We start from the raw sequence: 22,661 nt of genomic DNA on the forward strand, positions 1-22,661 counted from the left end.
TCGGGCAGCCAAGGGCTTGTGCCCAGCACCTGGCAGGAGCCTGGTGAGGGGCTTTGCTAGCCCGGGGTGCAACTGAATCAGTCTGGGGATGTGCAGCTCGCACATCAGCTGCACCATTCCCACTGCTGTGCGTGGCGGTGTCACCACCGATCCCTGTCAAGCTCTGGCCCCATGGGCCATCCCCCCGTTGCAGGTGGGCTGTGCTGGAGGAGGAGGTGGGGTCGGGAGACTCATCAGCTTTGCTCGAATCCACTGTGCATCCCACGAGCAGCCACTGAGCCCTGGTTGCATGGTCTCCTCATTCTCTAACATGGACCCTTCTGCAAGAGGGGATGGGCCGGGCAGGGAAATCATCTCCTGGGCATGTGTAACATCCTGAGAAGGAGGTAGCAAACCCATGACACAAGACAGCCTCTCCTGCCCTGAGCTTGCAGCCACAGTGGCAAGGGGAAAGCAAAACACCTGGAAAACCTCATACCTGCACGATGCAAAGCCCCTTGAAAGTGGTGGTGGAGATGCACAGGGCAATTATTGAGCTGAAAACCCTTCTTTTTTTCTCCGGTGGAGAAAGTGGCTTTGCCACCGGCCGCCTGCTCCCAGGCAGCTGATGCACAGCTCCTCGATGCTGGGAAATTCACCCTTCCCAGCGGAGCTGGCTCTGGCTGTCAGAGCCCGGGTCAATATATGATAATGGGGCTTTGAAACGGCGCTGCTGCCGAGGACTCTGATTCACAGCTTCCCTCCGGTGCTTTCTCCCACAGTGTGTACGGAGAAGGAGAATAAAATAAATAGGAATAGAAGGGAAAGGGAGAAAGGGAGCTTAAATTATAAATGAAGGCTAAGTTTCCAGGGCTCCTGTGGGCAGCTCAGCTGAGCGGGGTGGGGGGGAGCAGAAGCGGTGTTCCCCCATGCACCCCACCTTTGCAAACATACCCCCTGCAGAGCGGGGGTCAGGGTCTGTCCAGGGGTGCAGCACCGTGCCAGCCCACCTCTCATCCCCATTTGCTGTCACTCTCCTGTCCCCATGGGTCAAATCTGGAGGGTGTCACAGTCCCGAAAGGGATCCCCTCTGGCACAGACTATAATTATTACCTGAGAAGCTGCTAATGAGGTCTGGTGACGATCTGGTTTTGCCACCCCGTGGAGATGCCTCCACAGGGATGTGCCCTTGCCGTGGTCCAGGGGACTGGGCTGTCCCACGGCAGCAGGCAGGGACAGGACCCCCACTCATGGGTGCTGCTGAGGAGGCATCGGAGGATGTCACAGACCCACAACCCAGCCAGGCTGGTGTGAGTTGGGGGGGAGCGGGGTCCCCATAAATCATTGTGGGGGGAGAAGGAGGTGCTGGGTCTGCTGCGAAGCCTTTCTCCCAACCCCCCTTGATTTTGGGGCTGCGAGAAAAGTGGAGAAGCCCAGATGTGAGGCATGTAGCATGGAGCTTATCCCCGGGGCTGAGACATGGAGGAGCTCAGCTCCACCCGTGCAGCTGAAGGTGCAAAGCGCACCCGCCATCCCTGAAGCAACGGGACCTGGGTGCAGCCCGCCGGAGGGGTCCCATCCTGCCCGGTCCCCCGGCCTGGGGACCAGGGTGGCCTGGGGGAAGCCCAAACCCCACAGCCTGGGCTCACACACGAAGCTTTCGACATTCCCAGCAGCTTCCACAAGATGGACCTCGGAGCGAGAGGAGGTGCCGGGCGGGGGGACCCGTCCCATCCCGCCCCGTCCCGTCCCGTCCCGCCCGCTCGCACCATGCCATCCGCAGGAGGCTCAGAGTCTGGCCAGGCGAGCCCCGCCATGGCGCGGCCTCCCGGGCTCTGCCTGCTGGCCCTGCTGGGGCTGGGGGCGGTGGGCTCACCCGCCTGCCGGGACCCCCGTGGCCAGCCCCGCCGCTGCATGCCCGTCTTTGAGAACGCCGCCTTCGGCCGGGCCGCCCAGGCCACCAACACGTGCGGGTCGCCCCCTGAGGACTACTGCCTGCAGATGGGCACTCGCCACGCCAGCACCCTGTGCCACCGCTGCGATGCCGCCGACCCCCGGCACCACCACAACGCCTCGTTCCTCACCGACTTCCACAGCCAGGAGGAGAGCACCTGGTGGCAAAGCCAGTCCATGGCCTTCAGCATCCAGCACCCCAACTCCGTCAACATCACCCTCCACCTGGGTAAGTGCCGGCAGGACTCCCCCGGTGCCGGCGAGGGAAACCAGCAGTGGGTACATCAAAATCTGGGTGCAGAGATGGGGTGGGTGGATAGTCCTGCATCCTGTAGCTCTTGCTGCTGGTTTTGGGTTAAAGACAGGACGCTCCCCAGGGCTTTTAGGGGGTGCAAGGAGGGAGACGCTCTCTGCAAAGTGCTGTGGGTAGATCACTGAAGGGACCTGGGGACGGTCTGTCCCATCCATCAGCCAAGCCCCGGTCCTTTGCGGGGTGAGGATGCCAGGAGCTGTGCCGCCTGTGCCGCTTCCCAGCCAGCCATGCCCTGGGTGTCTGCTCTCCTGTTCACCTGAGGCTGCTTTTTACCGATTATGCAACTTCGCGGAGCAGGAGGCAGCTGGGGAGAGCCTTACTTGCTGGGGGTGAGCACTGTGGGTGCCAAGCCCATCCCGTTTTGCCCCCATGCATTGCTGAGGAAGCCCAGCATGTCTCGGGGGGCAAGAGCTCTGTACACACCATTCAGCCCCAGCAGGTTTCCCCAGCTGGGATCTGATCCTCCATGCTTTAAATACTGTGCAAGCCGCCTGCTTGGAGGATACTTAAACCCCTGGGGCATGCCTGGCATTTTAAAAGGTTTTTTTTAACATTTTCCTGCCATCTAAACTATGCTGGCTATTGGCCAGAATGTAAAACCTTCATTCTCTGCAGTCTCCTGCCATCTGCATGCCGAAGGGGGGTAGCGGAGGGGCTGCGGTCGGAGCCGGTAAGGGGACAGCCGAGTGCCGGTGTGGCATGGAGCCGTGCTGGTGGGACCCGGCGGCTGGGGTCGGGGTGACGGTGGAGGGTCTGTGCCTGCGCCAGCAGTGACGCGGGAGCTGCCCGGCTGGGCGGAGGTCGCCGCTTTCCCAGCCCCCTGCGAGCAGGCGCACATCTGGTCCTCGTCCCCGGGCTGGGGCTGGGCTCCCCACCGGGCATGAGAAGCAATGCCGGAGGAGCCTGCCATCCCTGCTCCCGCTCCTGCCAGCCCCCGGGCGGGGATCTGCCACCCTCTTGCCCATCTAACGCAGGCTGTCCGGTTGCCCCAAATACGTTCGTGTTTGTCCCGGGGCATAGACAACCCAAATGCAACCTGCGTGGCCGAGCAAGCTGCCGCTGGGCGAGTTTGCGGCTACCAGTCCCAGCTCGGCACACAGATACATGTGGGCTCTGGCACGTCCCAGCCTGAGGTCCCCAGCCCTCAGGGCTTGCTTCCTAGTCTCTCTCTGTCTTCTGGCTCTTCCCCAGCTTCTCTGCGGGCCCTGTTGGACCCTGCACTCGGGTTTCCAGTGGAGTCTTGTCCAGTCCTGTGACCACCCTGCTGTGTCTGTCTCCCGTTAACACAGCCAAAGCCATAAATTGCACCGAGCTCATCTTCAGCCCCAGTCCCTGCGTCCCTTCCTGAGCCAGAGCATCCCCCTGCAAATGTACCCTTCTTCCTGCATGGCTCGTATGTCTTGCCATGTTAAAAAGTGCCATTTTGGTGCCTGGCACATTGCTGTCTGACCTTTCCCATAGCCACAGGCCCCATTCTTGTCCCAGCTGCAGACCCTTTTATTGCTACCTTAATGCTTTCACTTGGGTTATGGAGAAAAAGCCCAACCGGCCCCTGCAGCTCCCCGGGACGTGGCCCAGGACGAGTCCTCACCCATGAGCTCCACTGAGTAATTGGGTTTTTTAACCCACGTAGTGCGTCCCTGCCAGCCTGCTCGTCTCGCTCAGTCCTGAGTCAGATGTCTTGTAGGTTCTCCAGCGTGGTTGCCTGGGGAGGTTATTAAATAAGATATCGAATGAGTTGGACAAGACCTGTGTTTACCTGCTTGCTGTTGATTGGCGTTAATTAGATTATCTTCCTTTAAATCTCTCTTCTCTGCGAGGTTTCAGCCATGCCATTACAGTGCATCGGACTCGGAGCAGATCAATAATCCCGAGCACCCGTGGCCGTTGCATTTACCCTGTCAGTCGTCAGGGAGGAACCCAGGATATCACGGGCTTGCGAAGGCAGCAGGCACCGGGGCTCCTTGGGTAGCTCGGAATGCCAGCGGCTCGTGTCAGAGCATCTAGATCAGGTGGTGTCTGCATCTGTGACTGATCCTGCTGTGGGACGTGAGCCTGCGGCAGGCTCCCGGAGCTGAGGTCGGGGGGCTGGAGGCAGCTGGGGACACGGTGATGTGACGGTCCCCCATAGTCCTCTCTCCCCTCCAAACCCCTTTGCCTGGAGCCCCTGGCATGGTACGAGCTGCAGCTGGGGCTCTGTGGGAGGCGGGTGAACACTTTGTTCGGAGAACGGCACAGCTGGAAGAGCATCCCAGGGGTCCTGGTGCTGGCACCCTCAGCCGCCTGCACACCCGCCTGGTGCCACCATCCCAGGGCACACCCGGCTTTGGGACACGTCACATCTTCCCGAGCAGGAAAGGGGAGACAACCAGCCCAGATTATATTCTGTTTTGTTGTTTTGTTTTTTTTTTCCTGAGCAGAATTTGGATGATTAAAAGGCCTGTCTGGGAAAAGCATGTGCTCCCTTGGGATGTTTCGCCACAGTGGCGAGTCTCCTCCATCCCAGCTGGAGGCACCACTCAGGTTCCCCCAGCCCCGCCGACCCCTCCCCTCGTGCGGGGCTGCTTGGGGCAGGGGCTGTTTATTGACACAATGCTGAGCTCCCTTCCTCTCCCAGAGGAAACTGCTCCGGAGGCAATGGCCCCGACCTTGCTGTTTTGGTAGACATTCCCTCCGGGACCCTGCTGTCTGGGAACTGGCGCCCGCCGGGTGACCCCCCACCCCGTAGGGTGCAGGGCAGGGGCACCCCTGCTGTCGCTTGTGTCCAGAGGGGTCCGGAGGGCGGTGAATTTGGGGAGAGGCCCAGGGGAGCATGGCGATGGTGGGACAGCCCGGTTGCAGCCCCTTCTTGTCCCTTATCACCTCCGGGCGGGCAAGCGGGTGGGTGCCCCCGCCGGGTGCTGGGGCGGGTGCTCCCCGCGCCCCTGATGGGAGGCAGCTGCTTCTCCCAGCGCCGGTAGCCGGGCTGCCTTGGCTCCTCCGCAGCAAAGTCGCAGCACATACGCGACAGTATTCATATGGGTCCAATTAAAGGCTTGTTTTCCTAGTCCCGGAATAACCCCTCCAACATTCCCAACTCATTATCTTTTCAAATAAAGCCAAAACCTTGCAGCTAATTGTTTTGTGCTGTCAGGAGTGGTGCTCTTATGGAGTAATCTAGTCTTTGAGCTGGTCCTTCACCGCTGGCAATTAAGCGGTTCTGATGTTCACTTTGGTGTTTTCTTTTCCCCTTTTCGCTAATTCTTTCAAGCACTTTCCGAGCTGCGCCGGCCGCCCCAGGGATTGGCGTCCTCTCTTTGTCTTCATCCCAGCAAAGACGGCAGCGATGCCGGGTCCTGGCACGCGCTCCCTGGGCAGGGACCAGCCTTGACCCTTTCCACCTCCCCATCCCTGCCGCACCGCTGCCCCGGGGGTGCCGCTCAGTGCCGTGGGCCTGACTCTTCCCCCCGGCCGCTGGTGAGAGCCTGGCTTTGCAGCGGCTCCTCGCCCATGCGACCCACTTGGGGCACCCACACAATGGGTGGACGGCTGCGGCGGGGCGAGAGCCGCCTGGGGCTGGGTGGGGTTTGGGCTGCAGCAAGAGGAGCCGGTTAAGGGCAGCTGGACGGTGATTTCTGCTTCGAATGAAAATGCTCCTCTTTTAGCTGTGGCGGGGAGCGGGGGACGGTGCCCGCGGTGGGAGCCCGGGGATGCCGGCAGCCGTGCAGGACGGGGCGCCGGGACAATTTCAGCCCTGGCGCAGGCTGCGGCACCCATCGGGCGGCAGGGAGAGGGTGACGGCGTGGCGGGTCTGTCCTCAGGCAAAGCCTATGAGATCACCTACGTGCGGCTGAAGTTTCACACCAGTCGCCCCGAGAGTTTCGCCATCTACAAGCGCAGCCGCGCCGAGGGGCCCTGGGTGCCCTTCCAGTACTACAGCGCGTCCTGCGAGAAGACCTACGGGAAGCAGCAGCGGCACTACCTGCGGCCGGGGGAGGATGAGCAAGTGGCCTTCTGCACCGACGAATTCAGCGATATCTCCCCGCTGAGCGGGGGCAACGTGGCCTTCTCCACCCTCGAGGGACGGCCCAGCGCCTACAATTTTGACAGGAGCCCGGCGCTGCAGGTGTGCCGGGGTGGGATGGGGGTGGATGCATGGTCCCCGGGACCGGGTGCACTAATGCAGCCAGCCGGGGCAAAAGCACGGGTGATACCCTGCTCCCCTGTCGGGAAAGGTGCAGGATGCGTCCCGGTCAGGGGGAGGAGCTGGTGGTCCGGACCCCTCCCCAAGGCACCTTCCCTGTGTTCCCTGCAGGAGTGGGTGACTGTCACCGACCTGCTCATTTCCTTGAACCGGCTCAACACATTCGGGGATGACATCTTCAAGGACCCCAAGGTGCTGCAGTCGTACTACTACGCCATCTCCGACTTCTCCGTTGGCGGCAGGTGAGGGGCAGCCGGGCCGGGGTGAGGACAGCAGGGGACAGATCTTCCTGCGGTTGGGGCTGGGGCAGCTGCTCCCCACCTCAGTCTTGTCTGAATTGCGTTTTTGGGGCAAACTACCCAGATGTGGCTTCCTCCACTTCCTCCATCTGTAAAGCAGAGCTGGTGGCGCAGAGATGGGTGATGAAACCTGGAGGCTTCTGAGCTGTGCACAAAGGAGGTCTTCCCCCCGAGCCCTCTCCGTTTGCCACCAGCTGTATTTGCTTTGCCCCCTCCCAGCCCTGTGGTTCTTAATGGCACTGGGGCTCCTGTGGCACAGCAACAGAGGGGGCCTGGGATGCCAGGGGAGAGATTCCCTGAGGCTGGGGAGGGCGGTGGAGGAGCCTGGCATGGGCACGGCTACGGCCCGAGGAGCCAGAGCAGCTGCCGGCGGGATGGGGGAGCTGGTGTGGGGTGCTGGTGGCACCCACTCGGTGCTGCCCGTGGGCTGTGCTGCCCGTGCCCTTCCTTGGCTGGGGGGAGTGGGAAATCTCCCCATCCCGGTGAGAGCTGCCTCCCCCAGGCAGCAGGGCCGGCAGCCCTCGCTGCTGCCGTCTCACCCCTCGGGCCCAGCAGCTGGAGCCGGTTAGCACCTCGCGCAGGCCACCCTCAGCGTGGGACCCCCCGTGGGCTGGGCCAGGGACGTGATGGGTGGCCTCAACGCCGGCACAGCCTGAGCTGTTTCTGCCCCGCTCCTCACCCCACGGCTGCCCCAGGCGAGCCGGCCCGGCAGCAGGGCCGCATGCCGCACAGCCTGGGTACCATCCTGCTGCCGGCTGCTGCCCACACCGGTGCTCAGCGCGGCTGGTGCCCGTGCCGCGGTCTCGCTGCAGGTGCAAATGCAACGGCCACGCCAGCGAGTGTGCGCCGGACGAGGCCGGGCAGCTGGTCTGCGTGTGCCAGCACAACACGGCCGGCACCGACTGCGAGCGCTGCCAGCCCTTCCACCAGGACCGGCCCTGGGCTCGTGGCACTGCTGAGGCTGCCAACGAGTGTCTCCGTGAGTATCTCCCGGGCTGGTGCCGTGTCACGGTGCGTGGCAAGCCCTGATGGGCTGTGCTGGTGCTGCGTCAGCTTGTCCGGCAGCTCCTGCCCTTCCTGCACGGGAAGAAAGCAACGGCTCCGTTTGCAAGGCTGTTCTGGGCAGGGAGGGAGGATTTGCACCCCAGGGCCCCCCTTCACAGTGTCACCCTAAGGATCCCCTGACATTTTCTTCCCCCATAAGTTCAGCCCCCACCTCTGCTTTCAATGGCAGAGGCATTGCCGAAAGCTCACGCCGCTGAGCCAAGCAGCCTCTCTGGCTCAGCCCACCCCCCAGGAGGCTCCTTTAACCCCCGGGTGTCCCCCCACGGCTGCCAACCACCCCTCCTGCCTCCCCCCCAGCATGCAACTGCAGCGGCCGCTCAGACGAGTGCTTCTACGACCGGGAGCTGTACCGCCTTAGCGGGCACGGGGGCCACTGCCGCAACTGCCGCGACAACACGGCCGGGCCCCACTGCGAGCGCTGCCGGCAGAACCACTACCGCTGGGAGCAGCGGGCAGCCTGCCAGCCCTGCCACTGCCACCCCGCAGGTGTGTGGGGCTGCGCCGAGCCGGGCTCCGGCTGCAAAATCCCTGCCCTAGCTGGGGCTCGGCTGGGAGGGATGGTTTTGGTCAGTTCTCCCTTGCCTGGGGTTTCCCCACTCTTCCCTGGGTCTCTCCCGGGCTGGGCGAGAGCCTCAGGGCCGGCCGGGTCCCCGCAGGCTCCCTGCAGCCCCAGTGCGACAGCTCGGGGACCTGCCTCTGCAAAGCCAACGTGACGGGCTGGAAGTGCGAGCGCTGCAAGGACGGCTACCACAGCCTCAGCGAAGGCGGCTGCAGGTGAGGAGGAGCCTGGCCCCAGGCAGGAGCAGCGGGACGGGAGCGGGGCTCACCTCGCGCCTTCATCTCGCCCCATCCAGACCCTGCGCCTGCGACCCCGCGGGCAGCGTGGGCACCTGCGACCCCAACACGGGGCACTGCGCCTGCAAGGAGAGGGTGGAGGGGCACTTGTGCAACAGGTAAGCACCTCGGTCCCGGGACGGTGCCGTGGCCCCTTGCCAGGCTGGATCAGTGCCGGGGCTCGGTGATCGGCGCAGGGCAGGCGTCTTCACTCCTGCGGGGCATTGCTGCTTCCCCAGCCCCTCGCAGGGGCTTTGCCGTGGGAATCCTGCAGCCTCGCTCCCTGCAGAGGCCATGGCTGGCTGGCGAGGCCGGGGGGCTGCATCCCCCGGGACCACTGGGACTGGGCTCACTTGGAGCTGCCACCAGTGTCCTCCCCGAGATGCTGCTGTGGTCCCCTGCGGCTCTGACTGCCCCTTGCCACCTGCTCCTGTTTCCTCCCGGTGCCCAGGTGCCAGCCGGGCTGGTTTAACCTGCAGCCCCACAACCCCAGCGGCTGCACCAGCTGCTTCTGCTACGGCCACTCCACTGCCTGCACGGCCGCAGATGGCTACGAGGTGACCCACGTCCGCTCCGACTTCAGCCAAGGTACCGACAGCCCAGCCCCGGGCGAAACAGAGGGCACAGCTGTGCCAAGTCCAGCCAAAAAACTCCGTTGGTTTGGAAAGGCTGGGGCTGCGCACCCCGCTCCGGGGCTAAGCGACCTCCTCTGGGGCTGAGCGTCTCCCTTTGGGGCTGACTGGTGATGATGGCGGGAGGGTAGTTTCTCTGGCTTGCCCCCATTTTGCTGTTAAACCCCTGCTTTTGCCCCCAGCTCTGTGGGGACGGGCTCTCCCTGGCTCCCTGTGGCATCTCTCCATGCCGACCTGCTCCCGGGGCTGTGCACGGCTCGGGGAGCGCTGGGGGGCCAGGCATAGCCGTCCCACCACACCAGGGACTGCGGGAGCACTAAAAATGAGCTCAGAATGATAAAAACTGAAAGGATGGAGCCTGGTGGGAGCTTTCTCCTTTATTCCCTCCTTTCCCCATCCTCAGCTGGGATGGGGCAGGGCAGAAGGGGGCCGGGGGAGCGGGATGGGGGGCTTTTGCCCAGCTGCAGCCACGGCTGTGCGCGGCGGGGCTGGACGTGTGCGGGATGTTCGGGGAAACCCTGCCATCTGCCGCACAGCCTGACGTGTGCAGCCCCCGCTCGCCGGGACCCCCGCCTGCGCCCCGGCAAGGTACGGGCACCCACGGCGGGCAGCCCAGCTCCCTGCCTCGCCTGTACCCTGACAGGGTGCACATACCGGTGAGCAGATGGAGGCGAGCGCGCCAGGCGGGCGTTTATCCTGACTGCCTTTAAACCGCGCTGCCAGTTGCTGTGCTGCTGTAATGTCTTCCATGGCCTTGAAACAGAGCCAGGCTTTAAACCGTGCCTTTTTTTTCCACCCTTCATGCAGCCAATTTGGGGCTGCTCCTTCAGGGACAGGTTTGGCAGAGCCCTGGGTTGGGTGGCAAGAGGCTCAGCGCATCCGGGCAGCGCAGGGCAGGGCTCAGCCACCCGCCTTCCTACAGCCCTGCTCCCCAAAGCGCTCCCCAGCCCACAGCTGAGCTGCATCAGCTGGAAGTTTCCTGTGCTGGGTGAAAGGGTCCAAATTTGGGATGATTTGATAATCGAGTGCAGCCCACTGGAGAGCTGGGGAGGGATTTCCAAGTGTTCGTCCTGCGGGTGCCCGTGGCTGGAAGAAATAATTAACCCTGGGGAGTGCGGGGGGGGGGGTTTAACTGATTTCCGAAGGAAACCAACTTAATGCAATCAGGCTCCGTCTCTCCCTGGGTTTCCTGTGCTCTCCAGCCCACAGTAACAGAACTGCAGCACAGGCAGGGGGGCAAAAGTTTAACGATAATAATTTCTTCCAAATCTAAGAAAATAAAACAGATGGAGGGGACGGCTAAGGCCACTCTCCAGCGCATGAGAGCACAGAGCCCGGGAGGAGCAGGATGTTACAAAGCGCAGGCCCCTTACAAGACCCTGGAGATTCTTGGGAGGAGGGACAGAGCCCCCGAAAGCAGCACCCTGCTGCTGCTGGGCTGGCGGGGACTCGCTGCTCCCTTTGCCTGTGCACTGCTGCTGTGTGCCATCACGCAGGGCTGGAGGGCTGGGCTGCCGCAGCTCCGGGCACCGGGGACCTGCCTCTGCGCTGGGCTGATGGGGAGATCATCACCGAGTGGGATGGAGAGGAGCCGGTGGATTTTCTTGCACCAGGTATCATGTGTGCCATGGGGACCCGCCAGTGCTCGCATGGGACATCCCACTGCTCAGGCCAGTGCCTGAGGTGCTGGGCTCCATCCCAGAGCTGAGCATGTTTCAATAACACAAGGCAGTGGGGGGGATTGGAGCGGTGGACCGGGACCCTGGGAGGGCAGGCTGGAGCTGCCCCTGCTCTGGAAGGGTGACCGTGGCTCCCGGTGATGCTGGTGGGAGCAGGACTGCACTGGCAGCCCCGGCAGAGTTGGTACCACCATCTCCTACAGACTTTGCTCCTCTCTCCTCTCGCAGAGAAGTTTCTGCAGAACCAGCGTCTCAGTTACGGGCAGCTCCTGTCCCTGCTGCTGGGAGTGGAGGGGAATGGGACAGGGACAGAGACCGGGGTGCCTCTGCTCTGGGTCCAGCTGGTGCTGGAGGGCGAGGGGATGAAGATCACCATGTCCAGCAGCAAAAGCCAGCCCCAGCTTGGAAAGCAGGCCATCACCTTCAGGTACCCGCCACGGTGCTTTGGGGAGCCTTGGCTGTGTTTGGGACGCAGCGTGCCTGCTCTTGCCTGGGCTGCCCTGTGCTGTGGGGTTCAGCCCCGCTCCCTGCCCCCCCAGGGATTTAACTGTGGCCCCATCGCCGCACCCGGCTCCCGGTCGGGGAGCCAAGCTGTCCTGTGGCGCGTGGCTGTCAGGCTGGCTCTGTCTTTCCTCCCACGCTCCTTCTCCACAGGCTGCACGAGGCAGAGGAGGGTGCAGAGCCTTCGCTGTCGGCCTTCAGCTTCCAGCGCCTGCTCTCCAACCTGACCGCCCTCCGCCTCCGCGTGAGCTGTGGCCCCGCACGAGGTGGGTGGCTCCGTGCAATGTCCCCGTGGGGACCCCGGGCTGGGATGGGGGCTGGGGACATTGAAGCAGCATCAGGCTCTCAGGGGCGACAGGCATTGCAGGGATGTGTTGGGGCAGGGGCTGGCTCCTCTCTGTGGACACCCCTGGGCTCCCTCCAGGAGGTATTTTGGGCTCTCCTACGCCTGACTGGAGCATTTCCAGGCAGGATGGGGCGAGCAGGGCCGGGGGACGTGCCATCCCGTTCTCAGGCTGCTCTCCGCTCTCGCAGGCAGGCTGTCCCTGCGCGAGGTCCAGCTCACATCCGCTCGCCCCGGGCTGGGGGCGCGGGCGGGCTGGGTGGAGGAGTGCACGTGTCCCCCGGGCTACGCCGGGCAGTTCTGCCAGTCCTGCGCGCCCGGCTTCAAGCGGGAGATTCCCTTCGGCGGCCCCTTCGTCAGCTGCGTGCCCTGCGCCTGCAACCAGCACGGGGACTGTCACCCCCTCACAGGTGCGCACCCCCCGGCCCCTCCACTTGGCCCATTGCTACGTGCATGGGTGACAAATCCGGCCCTTTGCTTGTTTCTAAGGGATGCTGGAAACCATCTGTGAGGTTGCGGTACCCAAAGCTTGCAAGTTGAATCGCTTGGCTGGTTGTAGGGACTGGGTTCATCACTGCAAGGACAGAGATAATTAATGAAGTGCAATAACAACCGTGGTAATTTATAATGAGGAGGGCATCTTTCATGGTACTTTATGACCTTAGAGGAGGAGAAAGGAAGGGTGCTGGTTCTCAGAGGAGTGGGCAGGCAGGGGTCAGGGCAGGAGAGAGGCAGAGGGTTTTGCGAGGAGGGGTCTCACAGGCAGCATCGCTGCCCGAGGAGCGGAGCAGGACTGGCACCACCGCGGTGCCAGGCGTGCGGCAGGGCACCGGAGGAGCCGGCTCTCGTGCTGCCAGCCCAAGCCCTGCTCTGCCTCCAGAACCAGCTCAGAGGTGCGTGACTGCAGCAGGGACCGTGCCTTGAAGAGAGGAAAAAGCAAAAGCAAAGTCTTCAGGGCAGCGTGGCTGTGCCTGGGGTGGTTCGCAGGCTGTGGGCTCTCCCCTCTCCTGCCAGGCAAAGCGGCTGGATGGCTTTGGTTGGGGAAGGGGGGCAGGATTGCAAACCGCTGCCCCGGATCTTGGGTGGCTGCGCGAATCCAGCACCAGCCTCGCCACTGTCAGCCCCGGGGAAAGGCAGATCAAGAGCCGTGAGGGGCTTGTGAGATACTGCCTTGCTCCCCATCCACCCCTGCAGAAAGCAGCAGCTCCGATCGGCGCTGAAAAGAGTTTGGAAATAAGATGATGCATTTGGTACCCAGACAGAGCCCCTGGGGCTCCTCGCCGGCCGGCTGCCCTCAGTGAGGAGTGACAGTAGTATACGGCTGGGATAGAAAGGGCTGGAAGAGGCGTTGTGCTCAGCAAGTGCCCCTGCCCTGCCAGCGGAAACGCGGCAGCAGCTCTGCGAACTTGCCCCTCGTCTCGCAGAGCCGGGGCTGGCGCTGCCGCCGGCACAATCCCCAGGGACGGGGCCAGGCTTTGATGTTCCGGCCCCGCGCTGCCAGCCCGAGCCAGCCCGCATGCTTCCTTTCGTTTATTTTTCCACTCCTTCCTGACACCCACTTTTCCTTTTTTTTCCATTGTCCGGCTCCGCCTGGATGTGGGTAAAATGGAAAAACGCCTGTTCCCTCCTGCGCAACCCGCCTGGCGTGACCCGGACCCCACAAATCATGAGGAAAAATCCTCCCCCAGGCTCCTTCTCTCTTTCCAGTCAAGCAGAGCATCTGCCTGGATGTGGGGGGTTCCTTGAGCATCCTTCCTCCTCCTCCTCCTCCTAGCTGATTTTGGAAGACCGTGACTCACCGGCTCGGCTCGCGAGGAGACGCTCGCTCCCTGCTGGGTGCCGGCTGGCTGCTTGTGTTTTCCATGACAGGCTGGAAACGACGTGCCTCGTCGCTGAGAAATGTGTTGTCGATTATCGCAGGCGCCGACAGACGCCGTGCGCGTTGACGGTGCTGCCTGCGTGCACCAGCGCTGCCTTGTCCCTACTCCCCGGGGGAGCACAGGGACGGCGCTGGGTCCCCTGTGTCCTCTCCAAAACCTTCTCCCTTGAGCAAGGATGGGGCAGGGAGGGAAAATGTTCCAAGTCCTGGTTGTGGATGTGCAATCCCAGCACAATCCCTTGGCTGGAGCTGCGCATCCCCCTCGGCACCCATGGTGTGCCACAATCAGCACTTGGCTCTCCACCCCTCCCACGGTCCCCGCTGCTATTCGGGGCTGGGTTTTTGGAGACCCTCAGCTCCATTTTCCTCCTCGCAGGGCACTGCCGGTGCTTGCACAATACAGAAGGTCCCTCCTGCGAACGCTGCAGCCCCGGGTTTTATGGCAACCCCTTCGCTGGGCGTTTTGATGACTGCAAGCCATGCCCCTGCCCTGGCCACTCGCCCTGCACTGAGGTGCCCAGAAGTGGGGAGGTGGTCTGCACCCACTGCCCCCTGGGGCAGAGAGGTGAGGCTGGGGGCGGGTGGGCGAGGGGGCTGCGGGCAGTGCTGGCGCAGCCAGTCCCTCCCCACCTTTTTGCCTTCCCCAGGAAAACGCTGCGAGCTCTGCGATGACGGGTTTTTCGGGGACCCCCTGGGACAGAGGGGCCCCATGCGTCCCTGCGTCCCCTGCCAGTGCCACGGGAACATGGATCTCAACGCCGTGGGGAACTGCGACCCCGTGTCCGGCCGGTGCCTGCGCTGCCTGTACAACACGACGGGCGAGCACTGCGAGAGGTGTCGGCCGGGCTTCTACGGGGACGCGCTAGCCCCCGACCCCGCCGGGAAGTGTGCGCGTACGTATGGCCCTGGGGGCTGGCCCTGCTCCCTTGGGTCCCACTGCAGACAAACCCCCCCAGCAGTGGAGGCAGAGGGTGGAAAGGGGATGCCCAGTGGGTTTAGGGGCTGATCGATGGTCCGGGTTGGCCTCAAATGCTCAGGAATGGCCTTTGTCCCCTCTCTCCGCTGCTGTCCTTCCCTGGAGATATCGTGGTCTGCAGGGACTCAGCCTCTCAGAGCCCTGTTTGATGGGGGGGATGTGGCCCTCCATGTTGTGGGGGGCTCAGCCCCGGTGCCCCATTCCTGCTGTCCCATTTGCCAGCCCCGTGTTAGGATGTACGTGGTATTTTGTCTCCCATAGCTTGTGACTGCAACCCTGGCGGCTCAGCCCCGGGGCTGGAGGGCTGCGATCCCAGCACGGGCCAGTGCCGCTGCCTCCCGCACGTGACGGGCAGAGCCTGCGGGCTCTGCCAGCCTGGCTACTATGGCCTGCAGCCTACCGTGGGGTGCAAGAGGTATGTGGGGCACGGCGTGGGGCTGCAAGGGGACAGCTGGGGCTCTGCATCCCTGGCTCTGGTCGCCGCTCTTTGCATCCGTTGCTCACTCGTCACCCTCCACCTCTCGGTGCCAGCTGTGAATGCCACCCGACGGGGTCGCGGGAGAGTGGGTGCCACGCACTGACGGGACAGTGCTCCTGCCAGCCGGGCGTCACGGGGAAGCAATGTGACCAATGCCACCACGGCTTCTTTGGCTTCTCTGCCAGGGGCTGCCGAGGTAACGGGGACAGGGATGGCGCCTTGGTCCCAAAACTGGGGCTGGCAGCCGTGGCGTGACGCCTTTCTGCCATCGTTGCAGCCTGCAACTGCTCCCCGCTGGGCTCCGTCACCCCGCAGTGCCACGAGAACAGCACCTGCATCTGCCACCCCGGCTTCGTGGGCTACAAGTGTGACCAGTGCCAGGCCAACTTCTTCCCCGACCTGCCAAGCTCCCGCTGCCAGCAGTGTCCTGCCTGCTACGGGCTGGTGAAGGACGAGGTACAGCCTGTGCCCCGTTGAGGTGGGCGCAGCGCCCCGGCCCCTGCACTGCCTCACTGTCCCCCCATGTCCCCCCGCATCTCATCCGCAGGCCGACCGGCTGAAGGCCAGGCTGCAGGAGATGGAGGAATGGCTCCAAAAACCAGGCTGCGATGCCCACCCGGGCCAGTCCCCCATGCTGGGAGATGCGCCCCGGGGAGATGGGCTGCCCAGCCCTCACCTCTTGCAAGGTACGGGGGACACCCCTTCCCTCTGCCATGGGGGAAGCCCCACGTCACCCTGCTGGGGACCCCCTGCTCCTGCAGGGCGCTCCAGGAGGCCCCAGCTCAGCGCTGGGCTCTGCTTGGGTGATGGGGTGGCTGAGAAGGGGAGGACAGCCGGAGGGGCCATGCCTTTTCGTGTAGGACAGAGCACTGCAGAGATGCTTGCACCAGTGAGGTTTTGGAGCAGATGGGCATTACTGGGGGCAGAGCCATTGGCACATGGGGTGTCCTTTGGGCACTGGATCCCTGGTCCCTCCTGAGCACCCGGCAGGCACTGTCTGCCCCTTGCATCAGCAGGCAGAAGAGGAATTCTCAGCCATGGGGCAGTCCCCACAGCCACGTGGGGAGCTCCGAGCACCTCTGTGGGCAATAAGCAGCTGCTTGTGCTGCCTGCAGGTGCCCGGGCCGCGCTCTCGGTGCAGGTGGGGCGGCTGGCAGGGGTGCTGGACACCACGTGGGGCCATCTCAGCAACACCAGCCGGGCCGCTGGCTGCTCCAGCCATGGACCCCCCAAGACCTGCGTCCTGCTGTCAGAGATCGGGGCCATGCTGCAGTCGGCGCAGTGGGAGATCCTGCACGCTGCGGACACCCTGGCTACCACGGTGCGGGCTCCCACCAGCCCTGGCCTCCCGGGGGTCTGGTAGCCATCCTGGGGGGCAGCGGGGATGCACAGGACTGGTGGGGTGGGATGTGACCAGCACTGTGAGTGAGTGGGAAAGCCCGGAGCCTGCGTGGGTATAGCCCTCCTTGCAGCTGAGTTAAGAGGAGCTATTTTCCTTGCTCGCTCCTGTTTGCAAACATCCTCCAGCGCTTCAGGAGGTTCTCGTTGGTGCTGGGCTGGTGAGGTCTGGGGGTCCCTGCTCCCTGCTGGGGTCTCACTGTGGCTGTTTGCGTTTCAAGGAGATTCCCCACGAAATCCCTCAGCAGCTCACGAACTGGAGCCGCCGGGCACTGGAGGTGCGGGAGCTGGCCGAGAGGTACACCTGCAAGTCCCACACCACAGGCTGTACCAGCCAGGATGGCCACTGTGCTGGGACCCTCCTTCCCTTCCCGGCTCTCTGCTTGTGGCTCGCAGTGATGGAGGGAGACGAGGGACCCCTGAGCCTGGGCTTCGTGGTCCTCGCTGCAGAGGGTCCGCGTGAGCCTGACCCTGTCTGATCCCGGCAGGGGTGCTGCAGGGTGGCTGCTTCTTTCCCAGGAGACCGATCCTAATATCATCTCTCTGGGTGCTCTTGTCCCGGCAGCCACAAGGACGCTGCGGCGCAGGTGGAGGCGGTGGTCGGGAGAGCGCTGCATGCCTCCGGCGCCAGCTCCGAGCTGCTGCGGAGCCTGCTGGAGGGGAATGCAACGCGGGATGGGCAGCGTGAGCTGGAGGCTGGGTGAGGGCTGGCAGCAAGAGGGACTGGCAGCAAGGAGCGGGGTGGGAGGGAACCACAGCCCCTCGCCTCTAGCCAGGTCTCTGTTACAGGACTCAGTCATAGTGGTTTGGCATCTGCTCAACAGGGATATGACTGAGTCCCATCAAACTCATTGCAGCACAGTGCTGCAAAGCGGACAGCCAGGGTGCTGTGTGCTGGGGCTGTTTCATGCCCTTTCGCCCAGTGTTTCCCCCTACATCCATGTCCGGGGCAGGTCCCAAGCTGTCAACTCCATCCTTCGAGGGACCGGAGGGCCCCGGGTGACAGCGGCGTCCTGTCCACGTAGGTACGAGGAGATCCAGCGGGCGCAGGAGGAGCTGGGCGCTGGCGTGGCGGAGGCGGCAGTGGAGGCCGGGAGAGTCTTCGCTGCCGTGCAGCAGGCAAACGCAGACATGGCCGAGAAACTTCTGCAGGTGGCTGCACTGGGGCCGGTGCGCAGCGTCCAAGATAAGGCTCCTGCTTGCATCCCTAGCCCTGCTTTACCCGTTGGGCAGCACTGCCTCCTGGGCTGGGAGATGCTCTCATGGAGCCTTTGGCATCCCTGACCCCGCAGCAGGCACTGCCAGCGCAAGCTGGAGCCCTGGCACAGAACCTGGCAGCGCTGGAGCAGGCAGCGGAGGTGCAGGAGCCGTCGGCTCGGCAGGCTGTCACGGCGTCCCGTGCTCTGGCAGCCGGATTGCGCCAGGAGCTGCAGAGGACTCGTGGCTTTGAGCAGGTAATTGCTGCTCGCTTGCGTGGGGTGTTCCTGCAAATGTTCCAGCTGGAGCTGTGGGCATGCTGGGTGCATCCCTCTCCTGCCTCCCACCCAGGGCACAGGGGGTGGGTGAGCCTCATCCCCGCTGCTCCAGTGACCGGAGGGACCGTGCCTGCAGCCAAGGGGTTTTGGAAGACATCTTCCCTCAGGCTCCCGGATCTCCCCAGGCGCTCACCTGCTGAGCGGGAGCGGGCTGGGACCCACATTTCCCAGTTGGGTGCAGCTCTCCTCCTGCTTCCCAGCCTCACTCCTGCTCTCCTCTCCACAGCTACGGGACCGGGCTGGCTCTGCCCACAGCATGGCTACCTCAGCCGTCTCACGTGGAAAAGCCGTGCTGTCCGACGCAGAGTCCCTCCTGGCCAGCTTGGAAGGTAAAAGGCATGAGCCAGAGCCAGAACATCTCCAGCCACAGCTCAGCTCTCACCACTCTGGCTCTGGGTGCCAGGGGGTAAGGAGCCAGTCTGGTGCCAGGGGGTAAGGAGCCAGTCTGATGCCAGCCGGGTTGTCCCCGCAGGCATGAGGAAGGTGCTGGGGCATCGGAAGGGCCAGGCTGCCCTGAGCAGGAGGATGACACTTGTGCGGGACAGGGCGATGGTGGAGGCCCAGAGGAAGATTAAACAAGCAAAGAAGAAGCTGGGAAACTCCTTGTCCAACTCCACTGCAGCCCAGAGGATGTCTGGGGAGGCTGAGCAAGTCTCTGGGGAGAGTGCCAAGGTCCGAGAGGAGGGATGTGGGGTGTGGGGAGCCCGCGCCAGGCTGCCGGGCATGGCCGGGCTGGCAGCCATCACAGGCAGAGCCCAGCCTGTTGCAGGCAGGGTCACAGATCTCCCAAATACAGTTTCTGTGGCCCCTCCAGCACAGCCCACCCTTGTCTGCGGGCAGACCAGGGCGATGCACCCGACCAGGGCTCCAGCCTAGGAGCCAGCCACAGTCTGCCTGCAGGTCTCCAGGTGACTGTCCCCATCTCCATCCCTTTGCAGAGGGCACAGGCTGTGTTACAGGAGAGCAAGCAGGCCCGCAAGCACGCCAGCCAGCTTGCCACACGTGCCAACGAGACCCAGCGGGAGCTCTCTCGGCAGGAGCACATGGCTGGGAAGCTCAGGGGGGACCTGAAGGAAGCAAACCAGGTAAGTCGGGTCCCCTCATGCAGGTTGTGTCCTTCAGAGCTTTGAAGGGGCTTTTCCCACAGCCCAAAGCATAAGGAGCCACACAGCTTTTGGGCTTCACTGTATGGGGAGTGCCTTGGGGACATTCCTGGGATCCTCTCCCTGCTCCTGTCCAGCCAAGGGTCAGCAGAATCCCTGATCTGGGTGTCTGTCTGTGTTGGAAGGTGGGGACAGAGGTGAGTGAGATGACAAAAAGTCTCCAGGAAGCCCGGGGCTCGCTCATCTCGGACATCGAGACTCTGAACAACCTGCTGAGTAGCCTAGGTGAGACCTGGGCAGGAGTGGGGTGCAGGCTCCTGGGGAAGGGCCAGGCTGTCGGGACCCAGGGCTCTCCCACTCACTGGCCATCTGGGCTGAGCTGGGTGCCCTTTGGCTGAGATAACCCAGGGTCTTAGAAAAGCTTCTTGAGGGCTTGTTTCTTGAGGAAAGCCCTTGTGCAGAATGAATTGGGGCTTGCTGAATGTTTGTGCTAATGCCTGGTGTGGGGACATTGATCTCCCTTGGCATCTCCAGGAGGAGCAGGGCTGGGTCAAGGGCTCAGTCCCTGTGGAGCTGAGGGATGTGCTGGGCTGGGTTCACTCCTTGTTGGATCTGGTTGGTTTTGCTCCAGCTCCTCCTGCTTTGATCACCTGGGCACATTTCTGAGCGCTCCAGGACTCTTGCATCCGAGGAGTTTTGCAAAGGGGTGGAAATCACCACCCACCCGTAAGAGATGTGCCCAGGCCCTCCCTGGAGCCACAGTCCTATTTGCTTATCTGTGATCGCTGGGAAGCTGCAATGCCTCCATGCCCCACTGCACCCACTCCCTCCAGTTTGCCTGGCGCTGAGGGTCAGAGCCTCTGGAGCACGTCCAGAGCCTCTCCTGGCCAACTCTCTGCCTCTCCTCCATGTCCTCTCCCCTTGCCCAGGCAACCTGGAGCAGGCCGTGCAGGTGGAGGCGGTGCTGAGCGCCGGGCGGCTGGAGCTGGAGCGGCTGTGGCTGCGCCTGGGTGCGCCGGGCGCCCTGGCCAGCCAGCTCAGCCGGCTGCAGCAGGAGGCGGCGCGGCAGCGGGAGAAGATCCAGGCGTTCGAGAGCGACTTGGCCGAGATCCGGGCTGACAAGCAGAACCTGGAGGACATTTTGCGGAGCCTCCCCGAGAGCTGCTCGAAGTGGCAGTGACAGGTCCCTGGCCCCTGCCCTGTCACCACCGTGCCCCCCTGCACAGGGGATGGCAGAGCGAAGGACGCCCTGTGTTCACCAGCATCGACCCCTCCCACTGTTCTTCACACTGCCCTCCGTACAATATCACACCCCAGGTCCTTATCCGCACCGGTTCAAGCTCAGTGTCCCAAGCCCCGCAGCATGACTTCAGCCAGCAGCTCTGTCCTTGGGGCAGGGGGACAACCAGCTACCAGGGACCACTGATACTTCTGTGCAGGAGACGCAGCCATCACAGCGTTGGTCTCTCACCATGGAGTGAACAAAGAACCATCGCTAGATGGTGGGATGGGACATGTCCCTCCATCCCTCCTCCCCCACTGCAGCACAGCACACCAGGGCGGGAGGGCTTATCAAGTATGTAAAGTACCAGAGCTGTAACACCCAGTGGACCCGCCTGCCCCAGGAGATCGAGAGGCTTTTGCTGGAAACTGGTCCTGCTGCACAGCACTCTGCAGTGTGATTCTCACGTGCTGTGGTCACAGAGGTGCAGAGATGAATCATGGTGAAGCCAGGCAGAGAGCTGCTCACCGGAGGGCATGCGGCTTGCCTGCTGCCCAGGGGAAGGAAGCTTGTAACAGGGAGGACCAAACTGGGGCCAAGCAGAAGCAAAGCTGGACCCTTCACCAGCTGCAGGTTCAGGGCAGCTCTGCTCCTGCTGTTCCCCTGCTCCAGCGTAGCACAAGGTTGCTGCTGCCCACAGCTCTGGTCTTTGTGTCCTGTTCCAGCTCTGCTTGGCTCACTGGATGTCACCAGGTCTGGCTGTAACACTTGCAGCTGCGTCACCCACAGCCCCGCATCAGCACCCACACCCCCTCCCCACCAGAGCGGAGCTGGCTGGTGGCACCGGGCTGTGCAGCCGGCACCGGCCGGAGGGGAGCAGCTGGACACGGCTCCTGCCAGTGTCACTCCCACTGGGTGGCAGAGGTCGGCAACTGTTCTGCCTTTAAAGGAAAGGCATGTACCTCCACCCCGTGCTCCCATGCGGGCTGGTCTGTGGGGACGCGCAGGGAGCAGAGCCAGGTCCTTGCTCAGCCCACCCTGCGCTGGCTGTGCCGTGACTCCAGGCAGCAGTTGAAGTCACTCCCCTAAGACCAAAAACGAGTTCCCAGGCTGGAGCCCACTCCACTTTTTAACCTGTTTTTCCTGCGTTCTTCTGCTCACAGTGCTGGAAATGAGGTTTGCTAAAGTCTTTTGTGATGCTGTATGTGAAACTGCTGCCATAGACATTGGATGCCCCCAGCGTTGTCTCCGGTGGGTCCAGTGGTCTGGAAGGGACACAGGATTTTCCCACTGTGAACAAACTCGTCTCCCTCCTAATTCTGCACAAAAGCTGCCCAAGGAGTAGGGTGCCAGAGCTGTGGCACTGCAGGAGTGTGATGGCAGGGGCTCCCCTTTCGCTGCCCAAGGACAGCTCTGCAAGAGCAAAACCACGTAGCAATGAGAGCACAGCGTGATTCGGCTTGGGAGAGAAGCAGGGAGCCACAGCCACTTACCGTCTCCCTGGGAAGACAATTATAGTCTCCAATCTTTGCTGCTGATACAGAAATGTCAAGCCTCTGCCTTGTGCCTGCTGCTGAAGACATGGTTCATCCTCTCTCCTGCTCTCCCTGGAACTCTTGTTTTTTTAGCTGGTGACACCTGCCTAGAGCTGTATCCGTTAAAAATCTTATTATAATACATAGCTGCCCGTCCGTCTGCGCTCATGGCAGCAGGAGGGGCACCCGCTGTACCTGTGCTTGCTGCTTTCTCAAAGAGCAGGGGTAGCCGCACCTGGGGTTGAAATGCGGCTGGCTCTGGGGTGGTGTGGGGCAGCTGACACTTCCTACTAAAAACCGCTTTAGTACATGTTTGTTTTTTTTTAAAAAGAGGTGTCTGAGATCGCAGGGGGAGCGAGGGGGCTGCGTCCAACCGCCCACCTTAGATCCTGGCCTGGACAGGCATCAGCTTGGCCGTGTCTGCCCTGCGGTTGATGCCTTTTCCTGCCGTTCGTGCTCGAGCGGTTGTGCTTTATCACCCCACGGAGTTGCTCCCAAACAGCACCTTGCAAACCCGCCACCGCAATCACCGCTCGCCCGCCGAGCGCGGAGCCCCGACGCGGCGGTGCAGGGCGGGGGCATTTGCCCCGGGGCGGCTCCGGAGCGAAGCCCGGGGGGCCGCAGCCGCTGTGCTCCCGTCAGGGGCTCGGCCGCCGGCAGCCGCCGCTCCGCTGCTTCCCCACCTTGCTCCGGACCCTGCAGCCCCCCAGCGAGGCCCTGCCGAGCGGCGGCACCCCGCCGGTACCAGCCTCGC

The 22,661-nt window shown here is 63.1% G+C and overlaps 1 protein-coding gene across 1 annotated transcript; it reads left to right on the forward strand.

The window, feature by feature from the left end:
* The first annotated feature begins 1,540 nt into the window (after positions 1 to 1,540).
* Positions 1,541 to 20,527, forward strand: LAMC3 (laminin subunit gamma 3). Its single transcript, XM_082009061.1, has 28 exons — positions 1,541 to 2,161; positions 6,046 to 6,350; positions 6,540 to 6,670; positions 7,540 to 7,706; positions 8,090 to 8,278; positions 8,449 to 8,566; positions 8,647 to 8,745; positions 9,078 to 9,214; positions 10,755 to 10,871; positions 11,166 to 11,364; positions 11,592 to 11,708; positions 11,977 to 12,191; positions 14,037 to 14,225; positions 14,308 to 14,553; positions 14,898 to 15,051; positions 15,168 to 15,310; positions 15,392 to 15,570; positions 15,662 to 15,800; positions 16,230 to 16,435; positions 16,734 to 16,810; positions 17,078 to 17,212; positions 17,538 to 17,682; positions 17,805 to 17,966; positions 18,274 to 18,376; positions 18,520 to 18,719; positions 18,986 to 19,132; positions 19,336 to 19,435; positions 20,080 to 20,527. The coding sequence occupies exons 1-28, from the start codon at positions 1,666 to 1,668 to the stop codon at positions 20,328 to 20,330; spliced, it is 4,866 nt and encodes a 1,621-aa protein (XP_081865187.1). The 5' UTR covers positions 1,541 to 1,665; the 3' UTR covers positions 20,331 to 20,527.
* The last annotated feature ends 2,134 nt before the right edge of the window (positions 20,528 to 22,661 follow it).

This window comes from Phaethon aethereus (assembly GCF_964289735.1).
Source record: "Phaethon aethereus genome assembly, chromosome: 20".
NCBI classification, from domain to species: domain Eukaryota; kingdom Metazoa; phylum Chordata; class Aves; order Phaethontiformes; family Phaethontidae; genus Phaethon; species Phaethon aethereus.

What these genes read in the sequence shown, in the direction of transcription:
- LAMC3 (XM_082009061.1), top strand. Translation starts at nt 1,666, where the DNA reads ATGGACCTCGGAGCGAGAGGAGGTGCCGGGCGGGGGGACCCGTCCCAT. An exon ending in CCGCTCCGACTTCAGCCAAG is followed by an intron (nt 9,215 to 10,754) that starts GTACCGACAGCC and finishes GCCATCACGCAG; the next exon opens with GGCTGGAGGGCTGGGCTGCC. An exon ending in CCTCCTGGCCAGCTTGGAAG is followed by an intron (nt 18,377 to 18,519) that starts GTAAAAGGCATG and finishes TTGTCCCCGCAG; the next exon opens with GCATGAGGAAGGTGCTGGGG.